General features: G+C 41.2%; 3 protein-coding genes across 3 annotated transcripts; 2 read left to right on the top strand and 1 right to left on the bottom strand.

Moving 5' to 3' along the window:
- The first annotated feature begins 12 nt into the window (after nt 1–12).
- LOC119740576 lies at nt 13–6,667 on the top strand. The gene is made up of 5 exons (XM_038215922.1): nt 13–106; nt 2,309–2,463; nt 3,045–3,152; nt 4,082–4,177; nt 4,411–6,667. The coding sequence occupies exons 2-5, from the start codon at nt 2,335–2,337 to the stop codon at nt 5,695–5,697; spliced, it is 1,620 nt and encodes a 539-aa protein (XP_038071850.1). The 5' UTR covers nt 13–106; nt 2,309–2,334; the 3' UTR covers nt 5,698–6,667.
- On the bottom strand, nt 6,141–9,134 carry LOC119740578 (protein N-lysine methyltransferase METTL21A-like). The gene is made up of 2 exons (XM_038215923.1): nt 8,819–9,134; nt 6,141–8,080 (listed from the first exon to the last, which is right to left on the bottom strand). The coding sequence occupies exons 1-2, from the start codon at nt 9,110–9,112 to the stop codon at nt 7,580–7,582; spliced, it is 795 nt and encodes a 264-aa protein (XP_038071851.1). The 5' UTR covers nt 9,113–9,134; the 3' UTR covers nt 6,141–7,579.
- A 646-nt stretch (nt 9,135–9,780) lies between these two features.
- Nucleotides 9,781–14,412, top strand: LOC119742153 (transmembrane protein 41A-like). The gene is made up of 5 exons (XM_038218194.1): nt 9,781–9,967; nt 11,085–11,241; nt 11,485–11,646; nt 13,249–13,387; nt 13,962–14,412. The coding sequence occupies exons 1-5, from the start codon at nt 9,846–9,848 to the stop codon at nt 14,135–14,137; spliced, it is 756 nt and encodes a 251-aa protein (XP_038074122.1). The 5' UTR covers nt 9,781–9,845; the 3' UTR covers nt 14,138–14,412.
- Nucleotides 14,413–16,224: the final 1,812 nt, after the last annotated feature.

Below are 16,224 nucleotides of genomic sequence, written 5' to 3'. Positions count from 1 at the left end.
TCAAGTGGTGGCGCTGTAACAATTATGATTAAAGTACATGAAGGCAAAGTCCTGTCGTTTATCTCAGTCAGAATTCTCAACTTTATGTCAAGAGAAAATTTGTAGAGTAAGTAAGCATGTGTTATGTAGTAGTAGGCTAATTTTGTAAACATTTATGTTTAAACATAACTCTCCTAAAAAGGCTAAAGTCCTATCGTTTATCCTATTCCTAGCTTGACCTTGTCCTTGAGTAACTCCAGCTGAATGTCCGACAGGTCGACCGTTGAGACAACTCGACTCGGGACAACTCGACCGTTGAGACTGCTCGACTTAATGGAAATGAATACACGTGGAGCAGAAAAAGTTGCACAAATCTGTGGCAAGACCGATCACGGGTGCGGCGCGGGCATACTCGATGTACAGAGGGCGTCGCATTGGGCCGGTGCGCCCCGCCCGCCCGCGAGGACCGGGCCGGGCCTGGCACGCGGGCACGTCGACCAGCGCGGCAAATGGGCGCACAGGCCCGGCACAAACGATGTCACCGTGCACGGTACGGCCACGTTGACCGACCGGGGATGAGATAAGTGGGCGCACAGGGCTGGCAAAAACGATGTCACCGTGCACGGTACGGACAAGTTGACCGGCAGATGGGCGCACAGGCCTGGCAAAAACGATGCCACCGTGCACGGTACGGCCACGTTGACCGGGGATGCGCGCAAGTGGCCTTGAAAAAAACAACGATGTGCACGGACAATCACGCTGCGCTATATCAGCTCTGTTATATGCAACAAAAAAACTCATGTGTCATCACTCCCAAACTGCGATCAGCCGCCGTCAATATCCCCGGTACTATCCCCGAAACTAGGCCCAAAACATGCGAGGCGACTTGTCTCAACGGTCGACTTGTCTCAACGGTCGACTTGTCTTTTCATTTATCGCACATACGGTCAAGTTGTCTCAACGGTCGAGTTAGTTGTCTCAACGGTCGACTTGTCCCGAGTCGAGTTGTCTCAACGGTCGACTTGTCTGACCCCCCTCCAGCTGACATGTTAATTCCATATTCATTCACATGTAGCTGACATGTTCCACATTCATTCACATGTAGCACTGGAGGAATAACCTGTTCGTTTCCATGTGGTAGCAAGAGACCCAAAAAAAACCGGCCTCTCCTCAAAATTGTCCAAATTTCACCTCTTTTATCCCACCCCAGAGTTCATTTACATACATTCAGCAGTCATTTACGAAGCCTAATGATCGACTTGAAACAGACCACACAAAAAAAGAGTGAAAAATCTTGACGATTTCGGTGGCTTGTCCGTAAAAATACGCCAGTTCCAACGGCTGTCTTCCATTTTGTTTTACTAATTATGTAAATGTATGCATCACGTGATGACATCAAAAAAATCTGGGCGCGCGATGTATGTGGGTACCACACCGCTTTCAGGCGTCGCAAGTGAGTTCAATTTTCGTCTGGTGCGTTGCCGTGGAGGGCATTCTCGATGTCTTGCTTTCCGCGACAACGCACACCTTGCTACCACATGGAAACGAACAGGTTATTCCTCCAGCGCTACATCATGTGAATGAATATGGAACATGTCAGCTGGAGTTACTCAAGCTACGTTTATCCCAGAATTCTCAACTTTTTGTCCAGTGAAAATTTGTTGTTAATTATTATAGCCTCTAGTCCTACCCCCATAACTTAACTATGGGTATAGAGGGTATGCACGGCCGTTTTCCCACTTACAAACATATGGAGATTTGACCTCAGTGAGGTCAATTTGTGCATCTGTATAGCCTCTGATGACGTCATACATGTCATGCATGGACCTTATTTGAAGAGTTACTCACCCTCTGCTTGCTTTTCATTGACTTGTGAAGTTGTGACAGAAAAAATGTGTGACTGGTTCACAGTATATGAAATACTTCGTAAATCATAACATCCCTTTTTTTCTTTGGTTCGAGTCTTTGATTTTCTGTAGTAGTCTGTGTGTCTAAAGCTACAAGCCTTTTGACTTTAAACATTTGGTCAGGATTTGGCCAAACATGCCAAATCCTGACGAAAGGTAATTAGAAAGGCATTGTAAAGTCCTAGTTACCATAGTTACTAAGACTAGATTTTTCTGATAAAATAGCATTTTTTAACTATAGCCTGGAAAAACAAGTAGTTTATCATTGTAAAAAGTGATCTGCTACCTGACGCAGTCTTTAATTTCTAAAACTTTTTTTTTTTTTTTTAATAATTTTGAACAATATCGTGTCCTTCCCAATATTGAAAATTGTGTCAGGAAACCACATTGATTCTGACATTGTTGTTTGTACACATTTACAGTGATACGCTGCACCAAGTAGACCTTGATGGATGCCTCAGTCTTGAAGTTTGAGTGCCACAGTGAGGATGATGGGTACAACAACGCTCAACTTGATGGCAACATCAACGAATGTGATAGTCGAAGTGATTCTGATCATGAGGCACTGCATTCTCAAGTAAGTCTCTAGAGTAGTCCGACAATTTCGGACTCTCAATACTGTGTATGACTATGAGCATCCCAAAACTTAAGGTACTGAAAACATTCAGTGCAAGAAAATAGACTGGCACCTTAAAAACAACCAGTCCAACACCCGTTTAGTACTGCATCAGCCAACTGTGTCAAAAGAAACCTGTGGTAGTGGCTCCGGTCTGTCTTTCTACACATTTTTCCATAGTCTGTCACCAGACTACTGGAAAGGTCAGTCTTTTTAAACAGTTGGACATGTACCAGTCTAGTCTTAGGCTTAAAATATAAATCACTTGGTTCATTCTCAGGTGCATAATATTCCAGAAAATGTCTCCTTTAAAAATTGAAAGGAGACTTTAAACTTGGCTGGTGAAATACTGAGGACTTTGTCTTTATTTTAAAAAAAAAAAAAGACCGGAAATTTTCCAGTTACCCTCTAGTTATCAGTTTCAGGAAGTTGTGAGTCAATAAAAAAATTAACTTACTCATTTTAAAAAATAAAATTACTCTGATAAGCCAATCAGGTAAACAATTCCACAGAATGTTTGTGCAATTAATTGTTTGTTTCAGATATTCACACAATGCATGCGTGCAGTATCAGTTTCCAGTGGAAACAATAGTCAGTCTTCGGTGATGGACAAGGGACTTGGTGAACAGACAAATGCGGGAAATTCCAGGGTGAGTGCTCGGCATTTTCTAGATTTATACTGATTGGGCAATTCTGGTGTTGTGAAAGGAAGTATCATATCCATGACAGAGCCAATTAACCATGATATCTGATTTTTGACTCGGAGAAAAAATCCAAAACTCATAGTCTGTAATCTCATTGACCATTACGAGATTCTAGATAATGGATGTATAAGATTTGAACAATACATTTTCAAGTTTAGTCACTCAGTTCAGAGCTGTGGATCTGAGTCTGTCTTTCATGGTTATATAATTTTATTTATGGAGTCAAGTGGCGTAGCTGTACTTTCTTGCTTTCCACCACTGTGACCTGGGTTCGAATCCCGCCCTGGACACATGTTGATTGAGTTTTCAGTCCCTGCCTGATTCTGTGGGCTTTCCCCTGAACATTCTTCTGGGGTTTTCCTCCCACCTCTAAAATTGTAATTTCTTCTCAATAGGCTTCTCTCTTCAAGTTTCTTCAGGCTTGTACGCTACAGTGCTTAGTGCGCTTTTGAGGAATCCTTGTTTCATTACCAGAAATAATTAATAATAGTAATAATAATGAAAATAATAGTGGTCTTCCTATGAGATTTAATTTACAGCTGTAGTCGAGTCAATTACAAATCAGTTAAATGCCAAATGACAAGGCAGGTCACAAGTATAAACAGGGGATGACCATTGACAGTTGAACGTCAGTGTCGTTTGAATAACTTGTAGCTTAACATGGGACCAAATAACTTATAATTGATTTATGATGACTTTGTCAGGACTTGATTGCAACTCCGATTCAGTGTTGGATATTCTTTGACTACATAGATGCAAACCTATTTTTGGCACTCTTTAGCAACAATTTTCCTGTTGCAACAAGGTTTTATTTATTGGAGACATCAAGAAGTTCAAAATACTGATTTTTTTCCCTACATACAAAATTGCCACAGTTATGGACCCCAGAAGGTTTCCAAGAGGCTTCAAGCAGTGACAATGGAACACCACCACAACCTCACCAGACGTCAAATTGTTCTCAAAGACCGCAGGTTTGAAAATTGTCATTTATCCAGTCTTTAGAACTTCAAGACAAATAAAAAATGTTACAGGATCATGTCTGATTGGCTTGTGCATGTCCCAAATGTACAAAGCATTCATTGGGATTTCTAGGATTTAAGAAACACACATCTTGATGTGTACAGTAAGGCACTGATTCTCCTCCGACGATATTGATGTAAAGATTATTGAGCCCCCTGTTTCACCCTCTCCAATTTCCCTGCAGAAAAGTACCAAAATGTGGCTCGGCAATAGACGGCGTAAGAAATGGTCCAGCATGTACGGCAGCCAGATTCGGTGCCCTCATTGCCCCGAGACATTCCTACACAAACGCAGCCTCAGTCGTCACATCATGATCAACCATGGGCCCAAGGTTTACTTCTGGTGCAAGCGGTGCTGTCGCTTCTACAACCGGCGGGACAACTTGCGTAGTCACTACCGTAGCCACCACCCTAAACACATCAGGGATCTGGACCACATCCAGGGGGTCGGGCGCGAGAGCCTCCTCCCTGGAGGGCAACCCTCGTCCTCAAAGACCAACAACGGTCCACTGGATGTCAGCACCTGCAGTACATTCATCAGCAATCAAATCGTCGGTGGAAACAGCAGTCAGTCAGTCACAAGCAACAGCGCTCCACAATCCAGCAACAGCAGCTACAGTACTAGCAGCACCACCACCAAAGTTGGTGCCAAGCCGCTGAAGATTCAAGCAGCGCAGCTAATGGAGAGAGAAAAGGGGGCTGTTGGCGCACGACAGGAGACTTTGAGGATCAGGACTTCCTTTGTCAACACAAGAGATTGCAAAAGTAATGCCAAAAAATCTGCCTGTGCTGCTGCTAGACAAAGTGGAATAAAGCCAACGCCCGAGAGACAATTACCAACACTGTCAGTTCCTCCAGCAGGTGTAAGCCAGGAGTTCAAGAGACCCTCTGTGAAAGCACATCCCATCCTGTCTGCCGATGCTAGAGGTAATCCCTGGACAGTTAGGGACGTCTTGGCATATCAGCTGCAGCGGGAATCCAACCACACAGACGAAGACGTTGTTGAGATTTCAGATGACTCGAGCTCCGATGGAGAGCTGGACCCCCCACCCCAAATGCCCTCCCAAGGGCCCAGGGATGCGGGCGTGGAAAGACTGGAGCATGGCACTCCTTTCAAGGACTTGCAAATCGAGAAGGTGATGGAGGGCCAGGTCACCAGAGTCACCGAGGAGCACCAGACCTACATCTACTCCAGAGGCGAGAAAATCCGCACGGAGAGAAGAAAGCGCGTCTACAACGTCCTTCATCTCGACGGGGTCGGCCGTGGGATGAACTTAACAACTCAGCCAGCAATCATGACCAGCTCTGGTTTGACCAGGGAGGGACAGTTGGAAAAGAATGTGCAAGGTCGGGTCACTAAGGTCACCGAGAGGTCAAGCAAGTACACATACTCCTCCGGGCAGAAAGTGATGAAAGAGAAAACATCAAGGGTTTATGACGCGATATTGCTGCCTGGATTGACCAACATATAAAGGAGGCTCCATTTGATTAAAATCTGATTTTGCTAATTGATGTTTTCTAATCAAAGTCTATACACTTTATGTCTGAACTGTAAATAACCCTGTGTAGACAACTCATGGACAGTAGTGTAAATAGGGGGAGGGGTGGGGGTGGGGGCATAGTACCCCTCACCCTTGGATAAGTAAACAAAAAAGCATTTCGCTCCTATTGTTTGAGGGTAGTCTTTTGTACAGCACTACCAATAGTGAGATGGTGTCTCCCCCCCCTTTTTTTTTGTGAAGGTCGGTCGGCTGACTAGAAAAAAACCATGGCTATCTTGGCGACCCCCTCCCAGCAAAATCCTGCATACTCCGCTGCTCTTGAGATCAAGTGAAGGGCACATTTTATATGCATGGCATGAAGTTGAAATGACAAATTTTCCACTGAGATGTTCACATTTTGTCAGGGTCTGCGCATGAGTTTAATGCACTCGAGTGTAAGCGTATAGCAGCAATGTTGCTCAAATGTCTTCCGATATTTTACTCTTCGTCATTTTCACCACTTTGTATCTATTAATACATGTAGCAGGCACTTGTACACTAAGGCCAAAAGATACATCAAACCATTCTGTAATAAATTGCTAGTTGTGAGAACAGGTTGTTCCTTTAAGGAACAAATGGCGTATTGATTATGTAGTTGGACAATAAGTTTGTTAATATCAAAGACATAGTTCACTTAAAGTCACAGTGCAGGGGTACATTTTGAAATGAATTCAACACAATCATTGGTTTGACATACTGGAAAGGTCAAATTTTGTACATGTATTTAATACTGAATTCATGTTTGTAATTTTAAAGCTCAACATAATGTGAACATAGAAATTGATTGCAGTGGACTATCAATTTGCTACTTCCGAACAACTGAGCTATCTAGCCCTATGTTGGCAGTTTATTTACAAATATAATAAAGTATTTCAATGTAAGTTTGTATTTCTCTATTGAAGTAACCGTTGTCAATGCTTTAGACTTTTTGGTTCAAATTCTTGGGCAGGGCCACAAGCCAATTTCTTATACATGTAGTTCCTTATGCGAGGCGTTTTGCGGAAGTGGAGAAAATGTAAAAAAAAAAACGGAGGTGGATTTTTTTCCCCAGATTTATTGATATTGGTAGGTCTACTACACGTATTTTAAAGAAAAAGTAAAAAAATCATTGAATAAAACTTTTTTTTAAGGAAAACAATTGTCATTTTTCATAAGACCGCAAAACTCTAAGCTTTCAATACCTTTTTTCTCAGTATTTTATTTTTTTGACATGTTGATTAATACAAACTTTAAACAATCATAACTTGCCAATGGAATGTCCAATTAAATTACAACGAACAGTTTTGGAAGGAGCATTTATTCTCATTCCCAATACCCGCAAACCCTTATTTCAACCTCTGCCCAGTTCTGTCTCAACTTTGCCAGAGCGCCTTACGATTGTCCAAGTAATAGTTCCTCCATGCAGTTCAGCCTAGATCTGCACACATTCACAAGATAAGACAAATCATAAGAACTCATGGTAACCCAAGTTGCCAGTTTTGTTAGTACTATTTTATTGAAATGTATACATATGTTTTCAAGTTTTTGTTTCTTTTGAAAGATGGAACATTGTATTTAGCCTGCGAATAATTTTTTTTGGGGGGGTGTTGAAGTCTATCTGAAGCCTGCCCCGAAATGTTTTGTATATTAAAAATAAAAAGGCACATCTACCAGAAGTTTTTTTAGCACTTTAATTAAACAGATAACCCTTAATAAGACACAATTGAAGTGCCACTGGAATGACGCTCTTGTGTTCATAGACTGTGTACAGAATTTGAATGCTTTAATATTAAGTTATTTTTCTCAGATTTTTGGTACATTGTACATCCTGAATTCAAAGTAGTCTGGCTTGATACACATGGATGTCCCTGCTTCTGTCGTGAAGAACTTCAACCACCGAAAATCGTTCCCTCATCATATCTAGAAATCTCTCGTCCCTCGCGTATCTAATTCTGCAGGACAGGAGCACTAACGTATCCCTGTTGCTTAAATGAACCATAGTCTGTAAGAGTTTAGGGAAGGTGTCTTCCACGTACACAATGTCCGCTCCCAGGATGATCTCAAATGGTGTCTCAAACTCTTGTAGGTTCTCGCCCCAGCTCAACTCCTGGACGGAAATCATCCCGCTTCTGACACCAGATTCTTGGCCGTTCTCCTCCACATTTGCCTGGAGCTGATCCAGGGCCAATTGTCTATCTGTCAATACCACCTTACTGCCAAGAACAGCAGCTACGGTCCCTACAAGTCCTGTTCCAGCTCCAAGCTCAATGACAGATTTTCCACTTAAATTGAGCTGCTGTGCATTCGACTCCAGATATTCTGCCAGAACCACTGCCTACCGGTGGAGAAAAAAAGAGAAAATAAAATATAATTGCAATGAACATCAAAATGAACATCAAAATGAACATCAATTTGGGAATCAAATTGTTTTTACCTATTCAACTGTACTTGTGCATTGTTGTGAAGGTTTAACTTCCGTCTCGGGATAATACTGAAAAGCAGGGGAGGAACATTTCTTGAAGATTGAGGGGGGGGGGGGCCAGGTTGGACGCCCTCTTACCTTAAGACTGACAAGTTAGTCCACCTAGGCTAGGGGGGGGGGGGGTAATCAGTTTTTATGGATGAGAATTCCAACATGGATTTAAGACTCTGCTTTTTGTATCACATTACAATGCCATGATTGAACCTAGTCCTAGGCAACATTGAAATCAAATTAGGTTTTTGCCCTTCACCGACGTATGAACACTGTATACTCAGTGACTGTGTTACCTCCCAAGTGAAAGTTGGAAAAAAAATCACTCGGGTGGGACTCGAACCCACCGAGTATTACAGTGTTTATACGTTGGTGAAGGGCAAAACCTAATTTGATTTACATCACCCCCGGGCCCCGATGCAAAAATTTCATTTTATCAACATTGAAATGTTTTTCAAATATGGACATTACATTTTGTGTGACTTAAATAAAAATATTGTCAAATCGAAATATTGAAAAATCAAAATATTGAAATTTAATTAAATGTCAACAAAGATCTCAATGAAAATGAGAAAATCATTCATAATGTGGAGAACCTACAGCATCCCACACAACTGCAGCAACCCCTAGCTCCTCCCATCTTTGTCGAATGGTGACAGTTTGCCCAGCAAAAGTAAACGTCTTTGTTTCTTCTCGGAAAGCGCTCAGGTGTGTTGGGGTGTAGACAACCAGGGCCATTGAATTTGGTTTTGAATTGTCACTGCAAGTGTTTTTGTTTAAATCATCTCGGATGTGGGGTTCACAAGGTTCATTTTCCCCGTGTGCATTGGTGCAAAGAAGGTTTGTAATCACAAAGCTCTGAAGCACACGGTTGAAAAAGTGAAAGCTTGTCATGTCAAAACGCTTGTAGACGAAAATCTCGGTAGCATAAAATGGTACGACAGTAGAGCGCGTAATGAATATGCATGACTATGACGTCACTAGAAGTCATGAGTAATATATCACGCACGGTACTGATAGATATACAGATGCACACTGTATGTGCTGCATCCCACTTACCGATGATATCACATTGAACAAATCCTCTTTCTACTGTCGCGCCGCCACCCTCTAGTGTCGTCCCACTTACCGATGATATCATTACATTGAACAAGTCCTCTTTCTACTGTCGCGCCGCCACCCTCTACTGTTGCCCCACTTACCGATGATCATCAAGTGGGACGACACTAGAGGGTGGCGGCGCGACAGTAGAAAGAGGACTTGTTCAATGTGATATCATCGGTAAGTGGGACGACACTAGAGGGTGGCGGCGCGACAGTAGAAAGAGGACTTGTTCAATGTGATATCATCGGTAAGTGGGATGCAGCACATACAGTGTGCATCTATCAGTACCGTGCGTGATATATTACTCATGAGCTTCTAGTGACGTCATAGTCATGCATATTTATTACGCGCTCTACTGTCGTACCATTTTATGCTACCGAAAATCTCGCACTGATCACAATGAACAGCGCCACCAAGTGTCAGAAAGTGTCCAGCCGGCATTGACAGCTGATCTGATCGACTGTGTGTAGATCGTTGTCGCGTGTAATTCTTTTTTTTCAAGTAAATTTTGGAAGTTATAGAAATGGCGGTCTGGACTGCTTTCTTCACCGTTGGGTTGGCTTTCTCATCAGCTACCTTTTGGTTATATCTTTTGTCAATTAATTTACCGTCCTTGCCAGAAAACCCGCAATTGCGCAATGAAAGGTAGGCCTGTGTTTCTGTGAATACGTCAGTCGTAAAACCCCGTATGGCAAGCCAAACTATGAGTCGTACTATGACTCAATAGAGGGGAAAACGTTGCAACCTGCATGACCTGACGCCCACTGTTTCCTTCATATATCATCTTAATGAAGGTCAGTCATTGCAAAAATGGATGATAGGCCTAAATCATGAATCTGGGACCGAGAAACACTTCAAATTTTGTTTTACTAATAAAACAGAAAATTTTCTTGACTCTCCATACTAGACTTTGTACACTCGCGCAACATTTTTTTCCGTTACGGGCCACTATTTTGTTCCGACCAAATCTGAGTCAAGTGTGTATTGTATTATTCCAAAATGACCTTTTCAACCTAAATCAGTCTTCTCTCAAGTAATGGCACCTTTTTTTTGGTAATTTTAAACAGTTTTGGGGGGTAGATTTTTGTGTGTGGTTTATGGTTGCGCGTTGATCATGGTGATTGCCTGCGTTATTTTCGTGTTGCGTTTTGTCATGAATGTGTTTTGCCGCCGGCTTGTTTTCTAATGTGGTTTTGTTATTTTGTTCTGCCAGCTTGTTGAATATTTAGCCAAGTGAAAAATATTTATTCATTAGCTTGAAATATATCAAGCACACTAGGCTCGTGACATGGGGAGATTTGTCAGTACTAGCGAATCTCCCCATGTCATGAACCTAGTGAGCTGGATATTTCAAGCTACGTGTATATATTTATGAAAAATAAAAGAAAATTGGAATTGACTTTGTCTGGAAACATTGAATACATTTTGAAGATTTGGAAAACTTCATACACTTGAGGTCTCACTAAAGGTAAAAGCTTCACAGACAAAAGTAAAACTAAGTTTAAATTTGGAAAAAATGATGCAACCTGAGGCCACTTTTTTCTTCTTATATCATCTCAATAATGGTCAGCCATTGCAAAAATGTTGAAAAGACATGAATTTGGGACTGAGAAACATTTCCAATTTTGTTAGGAAACACTTAGAAAATTTACTTGACTCACAATAGACTTTGTACACAACCCATGAAGAGGCATCTAGATACTACATTCTGTCTTTAAATTTCATTGCTTTTTCATTTCCGTCACTGCTTTTCTCCACACAGTGTCGAGCTGAGATTTCCCACCAATCTTGAAGACCTGACCGATTTAGCAGAGGTTCTTCAAGACTACAAGGCCAATCACTATGGCTACGTCATGCTGCTCTTCTGTAGTGCGTATCTCTACAAGCAAACGTTTGCTATCCCAGGGTCTGTGTTTATGGTAAGTTTGGTCAAAAAATAAAAATGTAAACCACTTTGATTAAAACAACACGTCAGAATTTCAAGATGCCTGATCCGTTTTGAAAAAAAAAAATTACCCACAGACCACGAATTCAATGCTGCAGACCACGAGGCCAGAACGTTCCATGGCAGTAGTTGATTTTGGATGATAAAAGGGATTTAAAGAGAGAGTTTCGTTATTGTTTTCGATATTTTTCGTACTTTTTATTTTTTTTGTCTCCAGAATCTATTAGGTGGAGCCTTATTCGGTATCTGGTATGCCTTCCCCCTGTGTTGCCTTCTGACTGCCATTGGTGCCTCTTTCTGCTACCTCTTGTCACACGTCTGTGGCCGGGCGGTGGTCATGAAATACTTCTCCAGGAGAATACAGCCGTTACAGAAAAAGGTAACAAACGAAAAACCGCTACAAACTGCTTGTCAAATAGAGTGATTTGGAAAGAATACAAATGTTTCAGAAGCTTCTCCAAAGGCAAGATTCTTCAGTGTCGCTGTGAAGGTACTTCACAAGCCCAGTCACAAATAACAGGGGATGAACAAGAAATGGAATGCCTTTGTCATAGTTTATGTGATTGTGAATAGCTAGTGACTTGACTTGGGACTGGAGGACTTGTGATGGACTTGTGATGCATTGAAATTATTTAAGATAAGCAACATGACTGGCAGTAGCACTTTCATTGCAAACCAAATGTCATATTAGTTGGCTTAGATAGCATATGGTGATGCACACTAGATGGGGCATCAATGCCATTCTGTTGTCATCCATGAGGGTTATATACCCTTCAGCTGGAAAATTAAAGCAAAATGTTTCGCAAACATCAAAAACCAAAACTACCAAATTATTATGAAATATCTTACTTGACTGTAGGTAAGTAATAGTCTTAAGCATCCTGTGAAATTAGGGCACCTTGTGTGCTGTCATTTTCAAGGAAAGTGGAACTTTTTATATCAATTTCTGACGACGGTTGGTCGACCATCCTTGAGAAAAACGTGTCTATTTTTAAAATACTGCCCCCAATTCACCAAATTTAGTTAGTCCACATTTTGTTTGTTATCGGTTACACATTCGTAAACGGGTGCAAGCCAGCTAGTCTGGTTCCCCGACGTCTATACATTGCTCCATTTCGTCTGAAGCAGGGTCACGGAACCAGACTACAAAAACAGCATTTTGTTCCAGCATCTATGAACACAAACGTTTAAATAGGTCAGTGTCACAATATTTGCTACAAAATACTAACCCCCAAATCCATCTATTACTGAAAAATACAGCAAAAACAAATGTTGTATATTATCTTTAAAGGGAAGATCCAACATTTGCAAACATCAAAGAACGGAATGATCAAATTATCACGTAATACCTTACTGGACTGTTAGGGAATGACAGTCTAAAGCATCCTTTAAAATCGTGGCTCCTGGTGTGCTGACATTTTCACGAAAAACTGTATTTTTCCAACGCTGGTCGGCTGACCAGCGTTGGAGAAAACTGGCTTTTTTCAAAAACTGTTCCTACTTTTTTATATTAAGTTATTCTGACTTTTCTTGGCAATTGATTACACTCCTGTGAAGGGGTACAAGCATGCGCTAGACTTATTCTCGACCTTACAGTTCCCCAACGAGTATTAATTGCTCCGTTTCATCTTAAGTGGGTCAGGGAACCAGACTACAAGAAAATGATAGGTTTTCTTGGTTTTTCCAGCATCTACAAGACCAAAACGTGAATTCAGTCAATTTAACGATATTTTCTATAACATACTAATCCGCCAAATCCATTTATTTCTGAAAATTGCAGCAAAAGCAAATGTTGTACATTCCCTTTAAGCCATAGGTTCCATTCATTGATCATGTGTATTGAAGAACATTGAAATCATATTGTGGACGAGTAAGGGTTTGTCCTGGTTTTCCTGTAAACAACAAAATGTACTTACAAAATGTTGGTTTCTTATTGAAGATCATAATAAATACTGGTTTCTTTACCTTCTCTGTCCATCAGGTAGAGGATAACCTGGACAGCCTCTTCTTCTTCTTGCTCTTCTTGAGACTGTTTCCGATGTCTCCCAACTGGTTTCTCAACATCAGCTCACCCATCATTGGTGTTCCGCTACTCCAGTTCTTCTTATCAGTATTAATAGGTCAGTATTTGTGTCAGGTTTCTGAAAGGAGGGAAGGAATGATTTACAGCAGAGGATTCAGAACTTTGACACATTTTCAAAAGGGTGGGGGAGTGGCTAAAATACCCCCTTGTAAATTTGCAACCTCCTAGATCTTATGATTTCATTGTGATTTATTTTAAAATGTATATATGTAGTTATTTATGTATCATTTTATTTTACCAGGGTGGCCCCATCTAAGAACAGTTCTCCCTGGGGGCCCTGAAAATTGATATTGTGATCCTTGTAATTTGACCACCAAATTGTGAAGATCTAAAAAAGGAGAGAAAACATAAAAATCAAAGTCTAAGTAAAGAACTGCAACTGTAACATTTACCATCACCAACTTCTTAGTCTGTTGACAGCCATCACTGATAACCATCATATGGGCATTTTCACTGCTTACCTGCTTCTGTGAAGCAAGTTTTTTTTTGTATGCTTGCCAAATTGAGCACAATTTTGTGGAGCGCATATGTTTTTCACAAGAAATAGTTTTTGTAGAGAGTATGCCGTATCTCGACCTTGCGTAACCATGATATTTAATTTTGTTTGATAGGTTTAATGCCTTACAACTTCATCTGCATCCAGACCGGGAGTATCCTATCCTCGGTGACCTCTCTCAGCGAGATCATTACCACGGACGTCATGCTGCGACTAGCGGGCACGGCTGCGGTGGCGCTGTTGCCTGGCCTTGCCTTCAGGAAGTACAAAAGACGCGTCAAGTCCGACTAACAGTGACTGGAGTGCTTATACCAGCAGGGTGCATGTCGGCATTCCTAACCCTAAACTAAGTATTTTTGTAAGGAACCTTCCTGGGCCATCCTGTGCAGGGACCAAATGACACTTTCTTTGTACTTAACTTCAAAGGGGCATTAAGTACCATGTATATGTAGTAAGTTATAGACCTTTCTTTCATTTGACATTGAGCACCATTTTGAGGGCACATGTGGTCTAGCGGTAGAGCACAGGCCTCATGATTGTGAGATTGTGGGTTCGAGCCCTGCCGTGGCCATGCGTGTTGTGCCCTTGAGTAAGGTGCTTTACCTCAATTACTCCTCTCAACCCAGGTGTTAAATGGGTACTGGTATTATTCAATGCTGGGAAGGTAACAGACTCGCTGTGGAGGAGGTGTGGCGATCCCCCCACAGCAGCATTACATGGACTTGAGTCTGGCCCAATCGCTTCAAAAGAGAGAACGGCACTGTCTCCGTTCCTATGAACACAGGTTCGTCCCCTTCACTTTTTTATCATTTTGTATGGGCTGCCACAAGAGCATACATTTAAGCCGTGGTTTGCAACAAATTTTGCCAAAAATTGCATATTACCCTCATAATGTAAGAAAGGCACATTTTTTTTACGTCTTTGGTAGACATTTGTTGATTATTTTGTATTTTCAACAATCCAATATGTTTGGAAACAATAATAACTATTGGGTGGCTAGTGCGTAAAGTGCTCGCCTTTTACCAATATGGCCCGGGTTCGATTCCCGGCTCGGACATGTGAGTGCTGTTGTTCGTTGATTCTCTCCTGTGCCACAAGGGTTTTTCTCCAGGTTTTCCGGTATTCCTCCCTCCGCAAATATCAATACTTTCGATCTATAGCTGTGCTCTGTGGTCAGACATGATTTAGTTATGCTTATTTGTTGTAAAGAAATTCTAGAAAGTTCTCTGGCTTCTTAAAAGGAGTCAATTTGGGAGAGGAAAAGCGCACATTTTATTTCTTCACGTACAAACAATAGAATTTGATTGAAATTATGATGTTTTCCTGTAAATTATTATTTGGTCCTTGTAAATTTAGGAGACAAGCCAACATGAAAGCTCGTTACCGTTTGTGCAAGTTGTTTTAAATCTATATAATGAAGCAATTAATTCTGGTCAGAGAGTTTTTAAAACGTATAACTGCATGCAAAAGGTACCACACAAAACTCACACAAACTATGTGTTACACTTATTTTCAGCACTGACAACTTCACATCGAACTTGGCAAATTATATGCAATGAAAATACGGGTCTTAGATTGAATGTTAGGAGGAAGTTTAATGTGAGAAAAGTTCTTAAGACTTTCACAAGCAGCTGCCATAGAAAGAGAAACTGATATGGGATCATGTATTTTACGACTGTTTATGGACAAGGCAGTGCTACAAATTGTAAATTGTGATGGATGAACATTTTTAATGCAGGATATGTGACATACAATGTACATGTAGAGTTGAGCCCATCACAAGTCCCTGCAAGTTCAGAACATTTATCTTATTGCAGATAATGAATAACAAGAAAAAATTGATTATACTTGGGCCACAGGTCACATTGTTATACCTCTGTCTTGAATACTGTATTTTCATTGGCTTAGAACGATCACGTGTCAAGTTCATAAAAAGTCATAGCACACTCCCTGTACGTGATATCCCACAGGGAGTGTGCCATGACTTTGTACGTACGGTATAAGTACGTACGATGTGAAACTCTTATATCGTTGGTACCCACGCTATTTTCACCATGTTTTCACGCATGAGTGGGAGCAGTGAACTAGCAGACGATCAGCTGTTTCGAACATGTTTTCGTGATTTTCACATCAAAATCCAAAGAATCCAAGACAGAGGTATAACAAAACAATTGTTCACTGCTGTTATGTGGGATATGACGTTTCGAACACTCTCGGCTTCGCCTTAGGTGCTATGCGCCCCTCGGGTGTTCAAAACGACATATCCCACATCACAGCGGTCAACAGTTGTTAATTGAAATGCACCATCAGATCTTTCATCATTCTACTTATATTTTCAATATTAAGATTGACTTCAAGTTTAGGCAGTGACGTTGGAA

The sequence above is a fragment of the Patiria miniata genome, unplaced genomic scaffold (genome assembly GCF_015706575.1).
Source record: "Patiria miniata isolate m_02_andy unplaced genomic scaffold, ASM1570657v1 HiC_scaffold_5, whole genome shotgun sequence".
In the NCBI taxonomy this organism is placed as follows: domain Eukaryota; kingdom Metazoa; phylum Echinodermata; class Asteroidea; order Valvatida; family Asterinidae; genus Patiria; species Patiria miniata.
The sequence above is the reverse complement of the archived record's forward strand: the minus strand, read 5'-3'. Positions and strand labels throughout refer to the sequence as shown.

What these genes read in the sequence shown, in the direction of transcription:
- LOC119740578 (XM_038215923.1), bottom strand. Translation starts at nt 9,112, where the DNA reads ATGACAAGCTTTCACTTTTTCAACCGTGTGCTTCAGAGCTTTGTGATT. An exon ending in CTGCAGTTGTGTGGGATGCT is followed by an intron (nt 8,081 to 8,818) that starts GTAGGTTCTCCA and finishes CTCCACCGGTAG; the next exon opens with GCAGTGGTTCTGGCAGAATA.
- LOC119742153 (XM_038218194.1), top strand. Translation starts at nt 9,846, where the DNA reads ATGGCGGTCTGGACTGCTTTCTTCACCGTTGGGTTGGCTTTCTCATCA. An exon ending in CCGCAATTGCGCAATGAAAG is followed by an intron (nt 9,968 to 11,084) that starts GTAGGCCTGTGT and finishes TTCTCCACACAG; the next exon opens with TGTCGAGCTGAGATTTCCCA. An exon ending in TACAGCCGTTACAGAAAAAG is followed by an intron (nt 11,647 to 13,248) that starts GTAACAAACGAA and finishes TCTGTCCATCAG; the next exon opens with GTAGAGGATAACCTGGACAG.
- LOC119740576 (XM_038215922.1), top strand. Translation starts at nt 2,335, where the DNA reads ATGGATGCCTCAGTCTTGAAGTTTGAGTGCCACAGTGAGGATGATGGG. An exon ending in ATGAGGCACTGCATTCTCAA is followed by an intron (nt 2,464 to 3,044) that starts GTAAGTCTCTAG and finishes TGTTTGTTTCAG; the next exon opens with ATATTCACACAATGCATGCG. An exon ending in CAAATGCGGGAAATTCCAGG is followed by an intron (nt 3,153 to 4,081) that starts GTGAGTGCTCGG and finishes AAATTGCCACAG; the next exon opens with TTATGGACCCCAGAAGGTTT.